This window comes from Danio aesculapii, chromosome 6, assembly GCF_903798145.1.
Source record: "Danio aesculapii chromosome 6, fDanAes4.1, whole genome shotgun sequence".
Classification (NCBI taxonomy): Eukaryota; Metazoa; Chordata; class Actinopteri; order Cypriniformes; family Danionidae; genus Danio; species Danio aesculapii.
In genome coordinates this window covers 57,845,385-57,863,713 of record NC_079440.1, presented here as the reverse complement: position 1 = coordinate 57,863,713, position 18,329 = coordinate 57,845,385, and the positions used below count along the sequence as shown (strand labels likewise).

The following is an 18,329-nucleotide window of genomic DNA, read 5'->3' as shown; positions in this document are numbered from 1 at the left end:
CAGAAGACCACACCGGGTGCCACTCCTGTCAGCTAAGAACAGGAAACTGAGGCTACAATTCACAGAGGCTCACCAAAATTGGACAATAGAAAATTGTAGAAACGTTGCCTGGTCTGATGAGTCTCCATTTCTGCTGTGCCTTCAGATGGTAGAGTCAGAATTTGGCAACATCAGCATGAAAGCATGGATCCATCCTGCCTTGTATGAACAGTTCCGGCTGGTGGTGTAATGGTGTGGGGGATATTTTCTTGGCACACGTTGGGCCCATTAGTACCAATTGAGCATCATCTCAATGTCACAGCCTACCTGAGTATTGTTGCTGACCATGTCTATCCCTTTATGACCACAGTGTAGCCATCTTCTGATGGCTACCTCAAGCAGGATAACGCGTCATGTCATAAAGCGTAAATCATCTCAGACTGGTTTCTTGAACATGACAATGAGTTCACTGTACTCAAATGGCCTCCACAGTCACCAGATCTCAATCCAATAGAGCACCTTTGAGATGGGGTGGAACGGGAGATTGGCATCATGGATGTGCAGCCGACAAATCTGCAGCAACTGTGTGATGCTATCATGTCAATATGGACCAAAATCTCTGAGGAATATTTCCAGTATCTTGTTGAATCTATGCCACGAAGGATTAAGGAAGTTCTGAAGGCAAAGGGGGGTTAAACCCGGTTCTAGTCAGGTGTACCTAATAAAGTGACCGGTGAGTATTATTTATTGTATGTCATTTTACGCTGTATACTATATTATTTATATTGTATTTAAATAGTTCTTATTTTCAGATCTAAGGTGAAACGAATTCAGAAAAAAAGTATGACGCTTTACTTCAAACGAACTTCACACGTTTTATTTAATATCCGCCTTCAGTTTAGCATCGAATAAACAGCGTCCGCGCCACAACAAATATGGCCGCTCGATCAGTGTGGCGACTCAGAAGCGTGACCACGCCTATATTACGAATGCGCATGCGTACTCTCCACCTCAGTCTTTTATTTTGAAGTCCGCGACAGAAAGTGCAATACATTTTTGTTTACGTCACTGCATTATTGAGCTTCAGGAAGCGATTGACAACCCACCGAGCTATCGAAACTTGTCAAAAAGTGGCATTTCTGGATGTTTGTTGGTGTGTGAGTGCGTGTCGTTAGTGTAGTGATTCTCAGGGCATGTTTGTAGTGAGTTTTGAAGGCTGTGAGTGTGTGTATTGAGTTGCTGCCAGCAGTGAAGTGCTCACTTGTCGATCAGCATCCAGAAACCCCGGGGCTCGTTTATTGATCCGTATTGAACACTTTTACCGGGGCTGAGAGTGAATAATGGGGGCCCACACCAGTGAGGGACGCCGGGATTGGCTCCAGCAGGACTTCGGTGAACAGCAGATCCAGACGGTGGTGAGTCAAACTCCAGTCATCATCTTCATATTCATCATCAAAATATAAAGACTATTGCGAATAATTGAGTGTTTTCAAACCATACTTCAGTAAGCTGCATTATACTGTACTTACTATGCAAGATGTAAAAAGGTGGATTTTACTCAAAAATCACAATGTTACAAAAACAGCCTGTGTGTTTCCAAATGAAAAAATACAACACTGACGTTACCTGACAAAAGTCTTGTCACCTGTCCAAGTTTTAGGAAAAACAAATAATAACTTGACTTCTATTTGATCATTTGGTATCAGAAATAGCTCATATGAAAGGCAAAGGCCTCTAGATTATAATTATTTGACCAAAATAAAATATGATCATGCCTTGATTTTTAATGATTTCATTAGGACAGTAAGGTCTGACTTTACTTAGACAAAAATCTTGTAGCTTAACAGAAACAATGTACAGTATTGAATTCAAAGTCATGCTGCAGTGGAAACAGAATGAATATTGTGTCTGACTCCATCATGAGCTTGGAGGACTGCATCCATACATCTCTGCAATGACTCAAATCACTTATTAATAAAGGCATCTGGAATGGCAAAGAAAGCGTTCTTGCAGGACTCCCAGAGTTCATCAAGATTCTTTGGATTCATCTTCAATGCCTCCTCCTCCATTTTACCCTAGACATGCTCAATAATGTTCATGTCTGGTGACTGGGCTGGCCAATCCTGGAGCACCTTGACCTTCTTTGCTTTCAAGAGCTTTGATGTGGAGGCTGAAGTATGAGAAGGAGCGCTATCCTGCTGAAGAATTTGTCCTCTCCTGTGGTTTATAATGTAATGGGCAGCACAAATGTCTTGATACCTCAGGCTGTTGATGTTGCCATCCACTCTGCAGATCTCTCGCATGCCTCCATACTGAATGTAACCCCAAACCTTGATTTTTCCTTCACCAAACTTGACTGATTTCTTTGACGATCTTGGGTCCATGCGGGTTCCAGTAGGTCTTCTGCAGTATTTGTGATGATTGGGATTCAAGTTTTAATATGTATATGAGAAGTCAAGTTATTTGTTCCTCTTACAACTGGGATCGATGACAAGACTTTCATCAATTAATGTATCATAATAATTTATAGTAAATAAATACATGTTTTTAAACCATACTATAGTAAAGTACTTCTGTTGTGGTAATTCTATATTTGCTATGTTAATACAAGAAAAATACAGTTTTTACAACTTTATTCTACAATACACCACAGTTTACTGTAGTAAAATTAAAAAACATTACAATGTTTAACACACTTTATCAGTTTACAATGTTTGATGCTACAGTATGCTTTAGAATTCATTAATAAGGTGTTGTAAATACTGTAGTGCTGTATGATGCACTTTAGTATTGTTCAAAAACCATACATTGTTATGATAATAGGTCGATGCGGTAGCTCAGTCATTAGCACTGTCGCCTCTCAGCAAGAAGGTTGCTGGTTCGAGTCCCGGCTGAACCAGTTGGCATTTCTGTGTGGAGTTTGCATGTTCTCCCTGTGTTGGCGTGGGTTTCCTCTGGGTGCTCCGGTTTCCCAAACAATCCAAACACATGCGCTATACAGGAATTGAATGAACTAAATTGGCCATACTGTAAGTGTGTGTATGGGTGTTTCCCAGTACTGGGTTGCAGCTGGAAGGGCATCCACTGCAAAAAACATGTGGCGGATAAGTTGGCTATTCATTCCCTTTGGTGACACCTGATGAATAAAGGGACTAAGCTGAAGGAAAATGATTGAATGAATGAATGAATGAATGAATAATATGATAATGACTTGTTTGTTATGTCAATCTAGCTTTATGAAACCAAATGTCAGGTCTCATCACATTCATAAAACGTGCAGATATGTAGCGAATCTTATTATATTTTATTTTATTTATTTATTTTGCAGACCCACATGAAAAATACAGTACACATTGGCAAAAGACACTTAAAATATCATTCATAATTTGACATTTGGTTTTTATAAAGCTTTGATTGCATTAAAAAAATTCATTAATTCTGTCACTTTGAGCTGAATACTAGTAACTTGTAAATTACTATGTACTGTCATCATGGCAGAGGTAAAATAAATCAGTTATTAAAACTATTATGATCAGAAATATGTTGGAAAAAAATCTCTCCGAACAGAAAATGGGGAAGAAAATAAACAGGGGGGCTAATAATTCTGACTTCAACTGTATATGCAGTCATAAATGTAAATAATTAGTCATGCAAAAAAGGGGTGCAATGATGCAATGCTCTTGCCCTTGAACGACTGATGCATTTTTGTTGACTACGTATGTGGAGGCTTTTAATGTATTTGTATTTATTGATTTATTTTTTGTGATTGTCAGAATCCCTGGAACATCATGATCAAACACAGACAGGTGCATCGCAGAGGACGGCGCTCTCAGATGGCAGTGAGGTCAGTGCACAAATCTGTATTTACACACTGCCTATGAACTGGGGTTTTATAGTTAAGTGATATATTCTCCTCCACCAGATTGAAGTCTGCATGAAATTAGAATTTTCCATGTTTATTTTGCTAGCCTAGCGGCGACGTGGTGGCTCAGTGGTTGGCTCTGTTCCATCAAAGCAAGAAGGTCACTGGTTCGAGCTTCGGCTGGGTCAGTAGGCCTTTCTGTGTGGAGTTTGCATGTTTACGCGTGGGTTTCCTCCGGGTGCTCCGGTTTCCCCCACAGTCCAAACACATGTGCTATAGGTGAATTGGGTAAACTAAGTTGGCCGTAGGATGTCATGGTGGCGCAGTCGGTTGTATGATCACCTCACAGCAAGAAGGTCGCTGGTTCGAGCCTCGGCTGGGTCTGTTGCCATTTCTGTGTGGAGTTTGCACGTTCTCTCTGCATTCGCGTGGGTTTCCTCCGGGTGCTCCGGTTTCCCCCACAGCCCAAAGACATGTGGTATAGGTGAATTGGGTAGGCTAAATTGTCCGTAGTGTATGAGTGTGTATGGATGTTTCCCAGCGATGGGTTGCAGTTTGAACGGCATCCACTGTATAAAGCATATGCTGGGTAAGTTGATGGTTCAATCCGCTGTGGCGACCCCAGATCAATAAAGGGACTAAGCCAAAACGAAAATGAATGAATGAAATTGGCCGGAGTGTGTGTGAGTGAGTGTATGGGTGTTTCCCGGTACTGGGTTGCTCATGACGAAAGCTAAAGGTGACCTACTATTTAAAAGCAGAATTTATGTTGCGTCTCTAAAGCTTGTGAAAACAAAAAACATAGCATACGTTAATGCTTTTAATTTATAGTGGGTTATTTATTAAATATCTGTACTGTATATGACATGGGCCTGCTGGTTAGAAGATTTCTGCAGGGGTTTGAATGTGTTAAATTGTAAAAGTAAACTTTTCAAGTAATAAATTAATAATAATAATGATATTACGTAGGATTTTTTTCATTTCAAGCCTACTGTAAATTAGGCCTACAAGCATTACCGATTTATACATGAGATTAAAGTATGTGTTAGCTAATTGATTTTATATGGAATATTCTCAATACTATTTGTAAAGAAAAAATATATAGGTCATATCCAGTTGAAGTCAGAATTATTAGCCCCCCCTGTTTATTTTTTTTCTCCAATTTCTGTTCGGAGAGGAGATTTTATCAACACTTCTGATCATAATAGTTTTAATAACTCATTTCTAATAACTGATTTATTTTATCTTTGTCATGATGACAGTAATTAATATTTGACTAGATATTTTTCAAGACACTTCTATACAGCTTAAAGTGACATTTAAAGGGGTAACTAGGTTAATTAGGTTAACTAGGCAGGTTAGGGTAATTAGGCAAGTTATTGTATAAAGATGGTTTGTTCTGTAGACTATCAAAAAAAATATAGCTTAAAGGGGCTAATAATTTTTACCCTAAAATGGTGTTTAAAAAATGTAAAACGGCTTTTATTCTAGCTGAATTAAAACAAATAAGACTTTCTCCTGAAGAAAAAATATTATTAGACATACTGTGAAAATTTCCTTGCTCTGTTAAACATCATTTAGGAAATATATAAAAAAAAACAAAAAAAAAAAAACATTTAAACGGGGGCTAATAATTCTGACCTCAGCTGTATGTGTCGTTTATATATATATTTGAATTAATATGGTAAACGAGTGCATGTTTTTACTAAAACTAATATTGGAATTTTTAAAAAATGTATGATCGTGTAAAAATATAATTTGCACAAAAAGTTATGAGTTTTTTATCCTCTAAAGAAGTTGTTACTCCACACCGTTTAGAGCGTCATTATGGGTGTTTTACGTTATAACTAACGTGGTTCAAGTGATGGACTACATTTTTGGGGAAACACTCGTCACTGTCTTTCTTTTCCCAAACGATGCACTGTACTATGATAGTTCAGCCGCGAGTTATGTCGTTGTTTGGGAAACGCGCCCCTGTGTGGTTCATGTCTGACAGTTGTAGTACAGTTGAAGTCAGATTTATTCGCCCTCCTGTGAATTTTTTTTTTTTTAAATATTTCCAAAATGATGTTTAACAGAGCAAGGAAATTTTCACAGTATTTCCTATAATATTTTTTCTTCTGCAGAAAGTTTTATTTGGTCTAGAATGAAAGCAGTTTTTTTTATTTTATTTTGAAAGCATTTAAGGTCAATATTATTAGCCCCCTTATTTGTAATATTTGTTTTTCAATTGTCTACAGAACAAGCCATCGTTATACAATGACTTGCCTAATGAACCTAGTTAAGCTTTTAAGCTGAATACTAGTATCTTGAAGAATATCTAGTCAAATATTATTTACTGTCATCATGGCATTGATAAAATAAATCCGTTATTAGAAATAAGTAATTAAAACTATTATGTTCAGAAATGTGTTGGAAAAAAAAAATCTTATTTTTGTTAAACAGAAATTGGGGTAAACATAAACAGGGGGGCTTATGATTCAGGGGGGCTAATAATTCTGACTTCAACTGGATGTTCAATAAAAACCCTTTTTTTTTTTTGTATGCAGTTATACAGATCCAGTAATTTCCATGGATCTCTTGCGGACGGTCCTGCAGCCCAGCTTCAATGAAGACATCCGTGCGGTTTTCAGGAAATACATGAAGGTGAATAACTGATCACATTTAGGATATTATTGACATTTTATGAGCATTTGATGCCACTCACTATATAACGCCAGAATAATGATATAATATCACAATGCAAGTACACTCTCCCAAAGAACACGTAATAATTCATTAAGAATACTTTAATTATAGTCATCATCATTATTGGAGTCAGAATGTGAATATTCTGCATATCCTAAATAAATAATAATAAATATTAACAAAAAAAGTGCAGTAAAAAATAACAGAGGCTGTGATATCTGCCACCAGATCTGTTTTCAGCTGTCAGACACCCACATGAAAATATACTATAGTAATTTATATTAAATACTATAGTGTTTTTTTTAACCATACTGACACTGACACCTCCAATAGAAATAGAGATGCTGCGCAATCAGCTCAAATGTTGCTAGAATTGTATGTATGGGCGATATTGATTGCATCACCAAAAATGATTGAGCTCATGTCCATGTGTTGTGCGATAAGTCCGTATATTGATTATTGTGACAGGGCTAATTTCTCTTTATGAATTTATGTTTTGAGATTTTACTGCAAACGTCACATCCTGCAAACGCTGGAATTGCTCTCTACCTAATGTATGACTGTGTGTGTGTTTGATTCAATTGCTCTGTGTTTTTTGCACAGTTCTTTGAGAAGGCCGCCAGTAATGTGAAAGAGAATGTTGGAGGAGACATTCAGCCGGATCAGCTGATCAGAGACGCTTGCAGAAACTGCCTGGAACAAGTACGGTTTATTTTTACATGCTTTTTTTTGTTGTTTGGGGTAAATCAACCTGCGAGTTACATGTCTGAAATGTTCTGTTTCAGGCAAAGCAGCTCTTTCCTGAAGCAGAGAAAACGGCTCCGAAGCCTATTGTCGACTCCACAGTGAAGGTAAATGCTGTCAGATTGTTAGGCTATTTATGTGATGCATATATGGTACTGCACATACTAAACATCTTATTTTGTGATTTATTTTTTTCTGCAGCGTGCACGGCAGCCAGATGACACCTCAGGCCAGAGGGACAGTCCCGTCCCTAAAAAGGTATAGAAAAAAAACACTAATATTTTGATTATAAAGGCTCGTACACACCGGGATGCTTTTCATTTGCATTTATCGTCAGCGTTTTGCGAGACGTTTTTCCAGATTTAAACCCAAGTGATTTTCCCTGCCGTCGAGCAAAAGAGGATGCAAAATCACTCCTTGACGTTAGATGGCGCTACACAACTTTAAGCTTCTGACATCCGCTTGTAACACAGAAGAAGAAGACAGATAGTTGACACGCTTGTTGTTGTGGATGGTTTAAGTAGTAACTCTAGCGATGAAGAAATGATTATTTTTCACCAGTGCAATAAGCAACTCCAGGTTCTTATCACCTCTGGGCATCTTTTTGTGCGCTTGCATTGACAGTTTTGCGCTTGAGCGCCTCCAAGTGTTGTATAATGTAACTTCAGAAGCTCGTGCACGTGAACTAAAGTGCCAATCTGATTGGTGGCATGTCTAAACAAAAAAAACGAGCATGAGGCGTTTCTTAAAAAATGACAGGCTGCGTCCGAAACCGCCTACTACTCAGTAGGTACTGCATTTGAATTTAAACGTACTACTCGGTCATTAGAAAAGTACGTTCTTTACAGTATGAATGTAAGAAGTATGAATGGAATACGGTAAAGTCTAGATCGGATGCGCGGACGGCCGGAAGTGCGATATTAATGCACTTCCGCACATTAATGAAATGCACATTAATATAGCAGCATTTTTTATGACACTGTATAACAATAATTAATATTTTTACAATACTGTAAAGGTTGGGTTTAGGGTTGGGATGGGAGTAGCCGTTAAAAAATGCAATTTATTGTGTAATTTAATAGATAACATAAATAATACTCTGTACAACTACTGTTTTTACGTTACTGTGATGGTTGGGCTAAGGGTAGACGTTAATAAAATACAATTAATGGGAAATTTAATAAATAATAGAAATAAATCTCGTTAACTTCCGGCTGGCCGCATATCCGATCTAGACTTTACCATGGAATTCGGACGTACTACATCCATTGTTATATATTTTGTTATGGTCACATGACCTACCTACATCAGTTGCGTCGCTTCACTCCCATTCATGAATTCTCTCGCGGGGCATCATGGGATAGCGCAGCGTGCATGGGATGCGCAGGTAAATCAAAGAGCTCAGAATGACCAAGAGGTAACACGCAATAGAACGTTCCATTGCAACAGCAGAGCCCAGCAACAGCCCTGGATTCCGCCATTTTGGAGTAAAAGCGATCGGCCGTCCACTGGATCTTATTGCTGTCACGATGGCAAGCAGCTGCTTTGTTTTTTGTTTATTTATTTAAAAAGTGCATTAAAGGCGGCGCCAGTAGCCTAGTGGTACTGCACGCTGACATATAGCACCAACGTGCTCACGGCGACACGAGTTAGATTCCCGGCTTGAGGTCCTTTGCCGATTCTTCCCCTCTCTCCGCTCCCAATGCATTCCTGTCTGAATTCTCTACTGTCCTGTCATAATAAAGGTGAAAAACCCCTAAAAATAATTATATATATATATATATATTTTAAAAAAAAGTGCATTAAAGCTGAGATACAACCTGAAAGGCGACAATACAACACTTACCATCACAATCATCAGCACTTTTAATAGTTTATTTTACAGACTTGTAATATGCCGTTTGTTCTATTGAAATTTTCATTCCAAAATGGCCGCCCCAAATCGCATTTGGTTTCCCCAAATGGCACTAGAGTGTCGCCGCTCGGTGATTCTATGCTCTTTGGGTAAAGTCTAGATCGGATGCGCGGCCGGCCGGAAGTGCGATATGCACATTAATATAGCAGCATTTTTTACGGTACTGTATAACAATAATTAACATTTTTACAGCACTCTGACGGTTGGGATGGGGGTAGGCATTAAAAATACAATTTATTGGGTAATCTAATAGATAGCATAAATAATACTCTGTACAACTACTGTTTTTAATTACTGTGATGGTTAGGTTTAGGGTTGGGGTGGGGGTACCCGTTAATAAAATGCAATACATGGGAAATTTCATAAATAATAGAAATAAATCTTGTTCTGGCCGCATCAATATCCGATCTAGCAACGACCGAATACAAACTTCAGAATCTCGCCGGAAGTAGTAAGTCATCCGAGTACTTCTCGCATACTGATTTTGAATTTTATGAATTCGGACATGCTACTCAAACCTTGTCAGTTATGAACTATATTAAATTCAAACATGGATCTCTTATCGTTTGCCATTGAGCAAATACATTTATGCAAACGTTATTCCACAATAAGGAAATATTTGTTATTTACTCGTGTTTTCTATTAAAACAATAACATGTATTAATATCACTATAATAGCTTTTGAGTTTGACCATTTGTCATAATAGACCCTTTTCATAAGACTGTCTTGACGCGTTTAACGGTCATCAGCATCTTAAATCCTTTAACATTTGTAATAATTAGATTTTTTAAAGACGTATGAACATTTATATGTGTTTATGTATGTATTATATCATCTTAGCATCAAACTCAAAAAATGAATTACAGCTTGAGCGAGGTGTTTCTAATGCAGCGTCTATGGGGGCGGGACCCCTAAATTTGGCATTATTCCCTCTTCTGGCGGCCAAAAGTCTCACACTATTTCTTTACTTTTCCTGAAGGTCTTGATAACACCATCATGGAGTTTTTCTTTTATTATTTCAGCAAATAGGATTGTAAAGAAATGATTTGTTGTCCTCTCCCATTCACTGCACTGCAAGTTTACCAACTATGATGACTTCTGCTACTGAGAAACCCAGAAATGTGAAAATGGTCCATATAGTGTGTTTATATTTGTGCTCATATAATACATTTCATTAAATAGCTTCACACAAGCAACAGTGCTTTGAATTCTAACCATAAATGTATATTTTCAGAGGAAAGGTCGTCCTCCGGGTTCAGGATCACAGTATGACAGAACAGCCCAGTACAGCACTCCGTAAGTTCTTAGCCTTTTGTTTATCAGATGCCTTCACATAATAAACATTAGGGGTGTAACGTATCACGGTTGATCTGTGATTCGTATGGATCACAACCCATGGTTTGGAACACACATGACCTATAGATTAATACATTTTTTTACTTGCAGATTAATCTCACATTTGTAACAATTGCTGAGAGATCGCCTCTTGAGGCATTCAAATCACATGTATGAAAGCATTTTGGCTTTCCTGTAAAATATGATAATGGAAGAAGTTGTGGTGGGTTATTCAAGATGTGGTGGGTTTCTTAGGTTATTAAAGGGGTTTTCTGTCACTACTTGTTCAGCATGCATTAATGCATTCAGTGTAAGCTGCATGATTAATCAGATTAAAAGATCGGGATCTCAACACCCACGCAATATTAATCATAAATGATGGTGATTTGCATATGTTTATTAATCCTTCCAATCGCTGCGTTCAAATCTGGGTTTGAAAAATGCAAAAATCAAGCAAGGGATTCAGTCTTTAGTCTTGAGTTATGAAGTTACAAACAGTCAAATAACACCGAAGTACTGGGAGAACAGTTTATAGTTTAGATAAAACCAGGAATGTTCAGATCCGCGAACGTGATCGGAAATCAGGCCCGATCACGCGATTTCAGACTTGATCGGACATTAACTCCCGATCAGGATTCGAATATATATGTGTATATATTCTCTTTATTTTTAACACATCTATAGTTATGCGGTGGCACAGAGTTAGACCTTTCTTGACTTCACACAGAAATAGCAACGTGTGCAGCATGACCTCAGTTTGGCGGCATTTAACCAATAGCGCCTCTACAACAAAGTAGAACGCTTAAGCAGCTTGAATCGGAAAGCGCCGTATGTGTGCGGTCTGGAGGTATTATAAAATTGATGATGACAACAGTGCCATAGCAAACAGTGAGATATGTAAACTTGGGATTGCCTGCTGGGTATTTTAAGTTGAGGTGCTTTTTTTATATTAGATTTTTATATTTATATTTACAGATATTTACATTTACTGTTGCACTAATGTCCAAAAGTGAATAATTTATGTTATTTATTATTGATTAACAGAGTTGTTGAATGTTAAAATAAGGTGAATTCAATAAAAAATAAGGAACGTCCTGGATCTGTTTCTTTGCTCTTCTTCATTCATTTTTTTATGTATTATAGAAGTATCAGATCTGGTATCGGTAGATACTCAAAATCAAATGACTCTGAATCAAGGGCAAAAAAACCTGATCGGGATAAAACCACTGATGTTTATGCGTAAATTCACTGTCATATGCTCAAAAATGAAATTTTTAGGCAGAAATTACATTATTTAACCAGTAGGTGGCGACAACTATCATCAAAAATATGTCACTGAATAATTCTTTAAAAATGATCATCTAGCAGTGAAATATGAAGCTTTATGAGTGAATCACTGAATCTTTTATTGTAAATGAGACTGAAAATAAATATGGGTTGTACAAATTATGTTAGATTTCAACATTTAGCGTCGTCAGCAATAGCAGTTGTAACAGTGAATTTTTCACAGTACTGAATATTTTACAATGATTTTATTCAGCTGATTATTTCTTTATTTTATTTTTAAAAATTTTTATATGTTTTTGTAATAAATACAAAGCAAATGACATTCGTCTCCTCTTTTTGAGTGATCCGATTAATGGTTCGATCTGTGACTAAAAAAAACCATAATGTGATCCGAACCGTGAGATTTGTAATCCTTTACACCACTAATAAACATTCAAGCCTCTGAAATTTTACCACATTTTCCACAGAGGAAAACTCAAAGTAATCGAGCCAATAAAGCGAGAAGGACCAAAGGTATTTATAATATGCAATAAGTTAAAAATGGATTAAATAGTCAATACTGTGATATTTACTTGATGTGCTGATGTGTGTACAGTGGGATCCATCCAGACTGAATGAGAGCAGCACATTCGTTTTGGGATCCAGAGCAAATAAGTAAGTGTACGGCGGTTTGATCAAACGTTTCTGAGTAGAGTTTAGGTCTTCGCATTTTCGTATGCATTTTTCGGCACTACGCAAACCTTGCAGAGGTTATTAATCCAATTTGAAAAAGCCCAAAACATTTCAGAGTCAATCAGTGATGCTTTGTTCACTTTCTTTTTCTAATTTGGAGAAGAGAGCAGGAGTATGCTACATATTGTGTTCATTCAATACTGCATAGAGAGGAAGGAGAGTCCTGCAAAGAGCTGCGCTGTATTGTCTCGAAATGCAAAGTTTATTTCAGGAAATCTGTGGAATTTTGATACATTGCTTAGAGTTTTAGAAGAGTTATTACAGCCTAACAGACTCCTCCTGCTCACCATTTCTGTTTGTTGTCAAAATTGACAGCTGGAGACGTAATCTGAGAATTAACCTGAAACAAACTGAAAGTGCATTTTCAGATTTCGATTTTAGATTAGAAGGGAAAACTACTTTTTTTTTATCTTAATGACATGCACAGATGAATTGTTCACCACTAAACTAGCAATGTGAGCTAACAAAATCAATATGACTAGTTTTGATTTTATGTGTACTTTAAAATATACACCCTTCATATCAATACTAGTCTTAACTTACTGCACAGCCGGTCCAATTGCTTCAAAGTCTTTTTCACAATATCTGGTATGGATGGGCTTTGTTAAACTACAAATGATTTAAATGTATAGACCTTTTTCTTAGAATGTAAAATTACCCATTATGCTTTGCGTGTATGCTTAAGGAGGACGCTTCGAACTTCTGGTTGGCAGCTTGATGCATATAAAGAGTCCTATTCGGACCGCTTTGAAACCAAAGTTTTAATCTATTTTACTTGCTTTTAACGTCTTTGAGCTAATACTGATCTAGATCAGTGCCACCTCCTGGACTGATTGTTTAATAAATGCAATCTAATGGGATGGAAAAAGGTCTATACATTCAGTTTGCATTGATGGTGGATTTATTTTCAGGGCGTTGGGAATGGGCGGCACAAGAGGAAGAATCTACATCAAACATGCAGAGCTCTTCAAGGTAGATCCACAGCTTTCTCAGCATTGATTACAATTAAAAAATGCTCCTCTTACTTACAGTTTTTGTTCAATATCTAATCTGAATATGTAAAAATTCTTAAATCAAGCATTTTCAAGACGGGTATAACATTTTGTTTTCAGAAATAAGGAAAAATTAACCTAATTTTGACTTGAAGGTCCTGTAAAGTGCTTTGACGTGCATTTTAATCGATATTTGACAATCTTAATTGAAACACGAATAGAGGGTGGGACATATAGTAGCCCCTCCCCTTTTTATAAAACAGTCAATAGCGTTTTGCTTTATCACCGATCTCCCAGGGAGAGTGTTTGAGCTCAAGCGCATCAAATGTGAAGCGTCTTGAAGGGGGCAGGTTTTGTCTGATACTAGAGAGCATTTGATTGGTCACAATTTCAGAAACAGAAGGATGAGGTGACATGAAAGAAACATTGATCCATTAAGGCGACAAACTACAAACTTTACATGTTTATATTTTCTAAATGGGAATTTTGTCACTGTTTTTGGAGTGCACTAGCTTATCGATCTTAACTAACGATACTGATACTAACATCTAAAAAAAGTTATTTTAATTTCATGGGACCTTTAAAACAAGCAAAATAATCTATCAATATCGTAAGTGGCATCTTGTTTTTGGTTTGAAATACATTTATTGTGCTTACCCCATTGGCAGATTATTTTTCGTGTTTTAAAGTCTGCGTGAAGCTAACGTTGCTGAGACTTTTATTTCAGTATGTTGATGCATTTCCAACTGAAACAGAATATTGAGTAGGGGCGTGGCTTTCTTTTACACATCATTTCCTAAAGCTCAAACTAATGGTAACTGTGTGTTCCCATCGCCGCCGGTAAGAGCGTCAAAGTTTACTCTGGCCACCCTGCCGACAACGTTATCTGGCTTTACTGCACCACCTACAAAATTCACTACACTGATGTCTGGAATCCTCAAGCGGTGGATTCCGATTTCTACATTCCGATTGGTTCAACCATAGAGTTGACTTGATTTCAACTCTCCTCGATGCCACTCTCCACTTTTTGCCGCTGGCTCCCATTGAAAATGAATGACTTCCAGCTACAGTGATGCTCTCACCACTGGCGGTGTGAGCGCACAGTAAGAGTTTTCTCTTGCAAAGCAGTTGCTCTGGAAATCCTCAGGCTGACGTCAACAGAAGGACTGGCACTCCAAACATGGAAGCAAATGGTCAGATTTTCATTGAAGATTAACAATAAAATACATTTATTTCAGTCGATTTACTTGCACAGATTAATTATTCACCTTAAGAATAACAATGTAATCTAGCAAAATAAACATCTAAAATTGTATATTTTAAGCTAACATTAAAGGTCTGTGAAGTGCTTTGAAATGGCATTTTTATTCAATGTTTGACGTAATCTCAAGCGAAACACGGAGAGAGGGTGGGACATATTGTAGCACCTCCCCTTTTTATAAAACAGCCAGTAGCGTTTTGCTTTATCACCGCTCTGCTAGCGAGAGTGGTTGAGCTCAAGCGCATCAAATGTGAAGTTTGTGAAGTGAAGAGACGAGCAGAGCACACACATCTAAAGTCATCTTAATATGAGCACTTTAATGATCTAATACATGCAAATTTGTGTCAGAGCGCTGTTTAGTGATTAGTCATATTAACCCTCATTTATGTAATAAACAAATGAGTTGAGAATCAAAAGACAACTGAAAGAGAAACCATAAATCAGAATCGCACTGCTCTTAAAGTGACCGCACTATATTGCTTCTGCCGCCTGTTTTTATCATTAATCAGACAACAAATGGAGAAAATCCCTCACTGCTCTTGACTGAAGGACTTTTGCAGCTATATTTAAAGATTTTTTCTTACAGTGGAGATGCTTAAAGCACAGTTTGCTTCATATTTTTATTCAATTTACTTACAGGGAGGAAAATAACCGTATATATACAGTTAAAGTCAGAATTATTAGCCCTCCTGAATTATTAGCGACCCTTTCCCCCCAATTTCTGTTTAATGCAAAGATTTTTTTCAACACATTTCTAAACATAATAGCTTTAATAACTCATTTCTAATAACTGATTTATTTTATCTTTACTATGATGACAGTCAATAATATTTGACTAGATATTTTTCAAGACACTTCTATTCAGCTTAGTCACATTTAAAGGCTTAAGGTAATTAGGCAAGTCATTGTATAACAGTAGTTTCTTCTGCAGACAATCCGAAAAATAGATTGCTTAAGGGGGCTAATAATATTGATCTTAAAATAGGTCTCAAAATATTTAAACCTGCTTTTATTCTTGCCAAAATAAAACAAATAAGACTTTATCCAGAAGAAAAAATATTAGAGGAAATACTTCGAAAATTCCTTGTTCTGTTAAACATCATCTGGGAAATATTTAATAAAACAATTTCACAGGAGGGCGAATACTTTTGACCGCAACTGCATATCGTTTTGAATAATCGTGATTATGATTTGTCCCATAATCGATCAGCCTTTGGGTGTATGGTCATACATGATAAATGCACCTTACACTATTCCTGAAAACAAAACCATATTTGATTTAACAATATTAACATATTTGGTCTAGAAACAAGACAAAAGCTCCTAAGAGAAGGAGTGTAAAGCTGTTTTTATGTATGTCTGAAGGTAACTACTGTATTTTTACATGTCAGTATGCGGCCGACGCTCCGGACAAACACTGGCTTTCAGAAAGACAGCACATGAGAGCCACAGGAGGAAAGATGGTGAGCACATTGTCTGTCTGTTTTTAATACAGGATTCAATAAGCCTGAAATATCAATTCTTCATCATCTTATTAAACCGTTTCTCTCCTCAGGCCTATCTGCTCATAGAAGAGGATATTCTTGATCTTGCCAGAAGTGATGATTACAAGTAAATAAACGTTTTCGTACTCTTAAAAGATTGATCAATTGAGTTTACAGTGACGTGCATCATATTATTTACTTCTAGGGATTGTCCTGAATTGAAAATGGATGAGTTGAAACCGTTTAGCGTGCCCATATGGATGGTGGAGAAGATGCAGAAGGCAATGGAGGTGCAGAAAACAGAAAATGAACTTGCCATGTAATGATGACCCCGTCAGGCACGTCGCTGGACCACGGACACTCTTTAAGTGTTATCAAATTCACATGACTGTAACTATTTAGTTTTTTGCTGTTTATTTGTTTGTGTGATGATCAGAAGGCCTGGGTCTACTGTACACAAGTCGCCCAGGAATTGTTATACTGGAGGTTTACTTGGCAAATCAGATTTCCACGTTTCATCCGTTATGAAATCTGTGTGAAATAGTACAAATCTGATGCCTTTTTTCCCCTCTATCCTCAAACGTGTGCTTTTTTTCATGACTTCGTATTTGAATATCTTGAGGCACACATGTATATGTATATACGAGGCCTTTTTAAACTCTGCGGATGGGACATTTTGTGCGTTTTGTCTTTGTCTGTGTTTCCCTTAATCATTTGTAGTGTTATTTTTTTTAACAAATGAGTTTTGTCATATCTGCTTTCATTTTTTAAGTTCAATTTCATCCTTATTTCTCTTTAAATACACTTATATTATTATAAAAAAACAAACAAAGATGCTACACTAGTAGCAGAGCTATCAAATGAGCCGTTAGATTTGTACCTTTAGCATTTTTTTGTTAGTCTTTAATGTTTATTTTTTAAGAAATGAATATAAAACATTTGTAGATTTTATAGCTTATTAAAACAATAAGACTGGAGGAGGAAGATTAATGTTTAAATTATTTTCTGAATGAATTTCATACTGTTACACGGTCGTATTACTGAAAATGATTTATTACTGTATGCTAATGTATTTACCAATAAACGGTTTTGTGCTAAATCGTGTTTAGTTTGTGTTATGAATTGGAATGAATGAAAAGTTGCAAATTAAGTTTTTCTTTTATATGAATTTTTTTAATGTATTTTTATTAAAAATGCTTGAACAATAACAGATAAGCATGAATACTTTTGTAAAATTACACAAAAGACTGAGATAATTCAAGTCATGTTTATTTCTATAGGGCTTTTACATTGTAGATTGTGTTAAAGCAGCTTAACATAGAAGTTCTAGTAAACTGAAACTGTGTCAGTTCAGTTTTTACAGTAGAAGTTCAGTTCAGTGTGGTTTAATTTTCACTGCTGAGAGTCCAAACACTGAGGAGCAAACCCATCTATGCGCAGCTCCACAAGTCCCAAACCAAGCAAGCCAGTGGCGACTGTGTTGAGGATCAAACTTCACCAACTGACCAAAGTGACGGGGTAAAAATCCTTGAGAGAAATCAGGCTCAGTTGGGCATGACCATTTCTCCTATGGTCAAACTTCCTGTGCGGAGCTGCAGTCTAGGCGCCGGATAACAATCATTGTAGATTTACAATCTTCCCATCCTCATTAATAATAATAATAATAATAATAATACAACATTTATAAATAAATAAAATAATAAAAACTAACAAAATAAATGCTAAAGAAAATTAAGTATTTCCCAGTACTGGGTTGCGGCTGGAAGGGCTTCTGCTGCGTAAAACATATGCTGGAATAGTTGGCGGTTCATTCCGCTGTGGCAACCCCTGATAAATAAGGGACTAAGCCAAAGGAAAATGAATGAAAATTGAGTAGCAGGGGAGTTTAAGTTCTCAAAATATGAAAGCAAAATCCTCTAATGATGAACATTCTTATGAATATAACATTTTAATGATATCAACAAAACTACTCATTATATATCTTTTTATTCATAAGAATCAAGCCAAACTTACTTATTTCCCATGAGAAGATACACTCACCGGCCACTT

General features: G+C 36.8%; 1 protein-coding gene across 1 annotated transcript; it reads left to right on the top strand.

The window, feature by feature from the left end:
* The first annotated feature begins 994 nt into the window (after positions 1–994).
* LOC130231165 (deoxynucleotidyltransferase terminal-interacting protein 1) lies at positions 995–17,379 on the top strand. The gene is made up of 13 exons (XM_056460610.1): positions 995–1,394; positions 3,753–3,823; positions 6,391–6,487; positions 7,133–7,231; positions 7,315–7,380; positions 7,475–7,531; positions 10,424–10,485; positions 12,279–12,324; positions 12,407–12,465; positions 13,455–13,515; positions 16,188–16,259; positions 16,352–16,407; positions 16,486–17,379. Exons 1-13 carry the CDS (start codon positions 1,320–1,322, stop codon positions 16,601–16,603), a joined length of 939 nt encoding a protein of 312 aa, XP_056316585.1. The 5' UTR covers positions 995–1,319; the 3' UTR covers positions 16,604–17,379.
* The last annotated feature ends 950 nt before the right edge of the window (positions 17,380–18,329 follow it).

Excerpts from the sequence above, each read along its gene's own strand:
- LOC130231165 (XM_056460610.1), top strand. The coding sequence starts at position 1,320 with ATGGGGGCCCACACCAGTGAGGGACGCCGGGATTGGCTCCAGCAGGAC. Across the intron at positions 6,488-7,132 it reads TTTTCAGGAAATACATGAAG|TTCTTTGAGAAGGCCGCCAG; the intron begins GTGAATAACTGA and ends TTTTTTGCACAG. Across the intron at positions 10,486-12,278 it reads ACAGCCCAGTACAGCACTCC|AGGAAAACTCAAAGTAATCG; the intron begins GTAAGTTCTTAG and ends CATTTTCCACAG.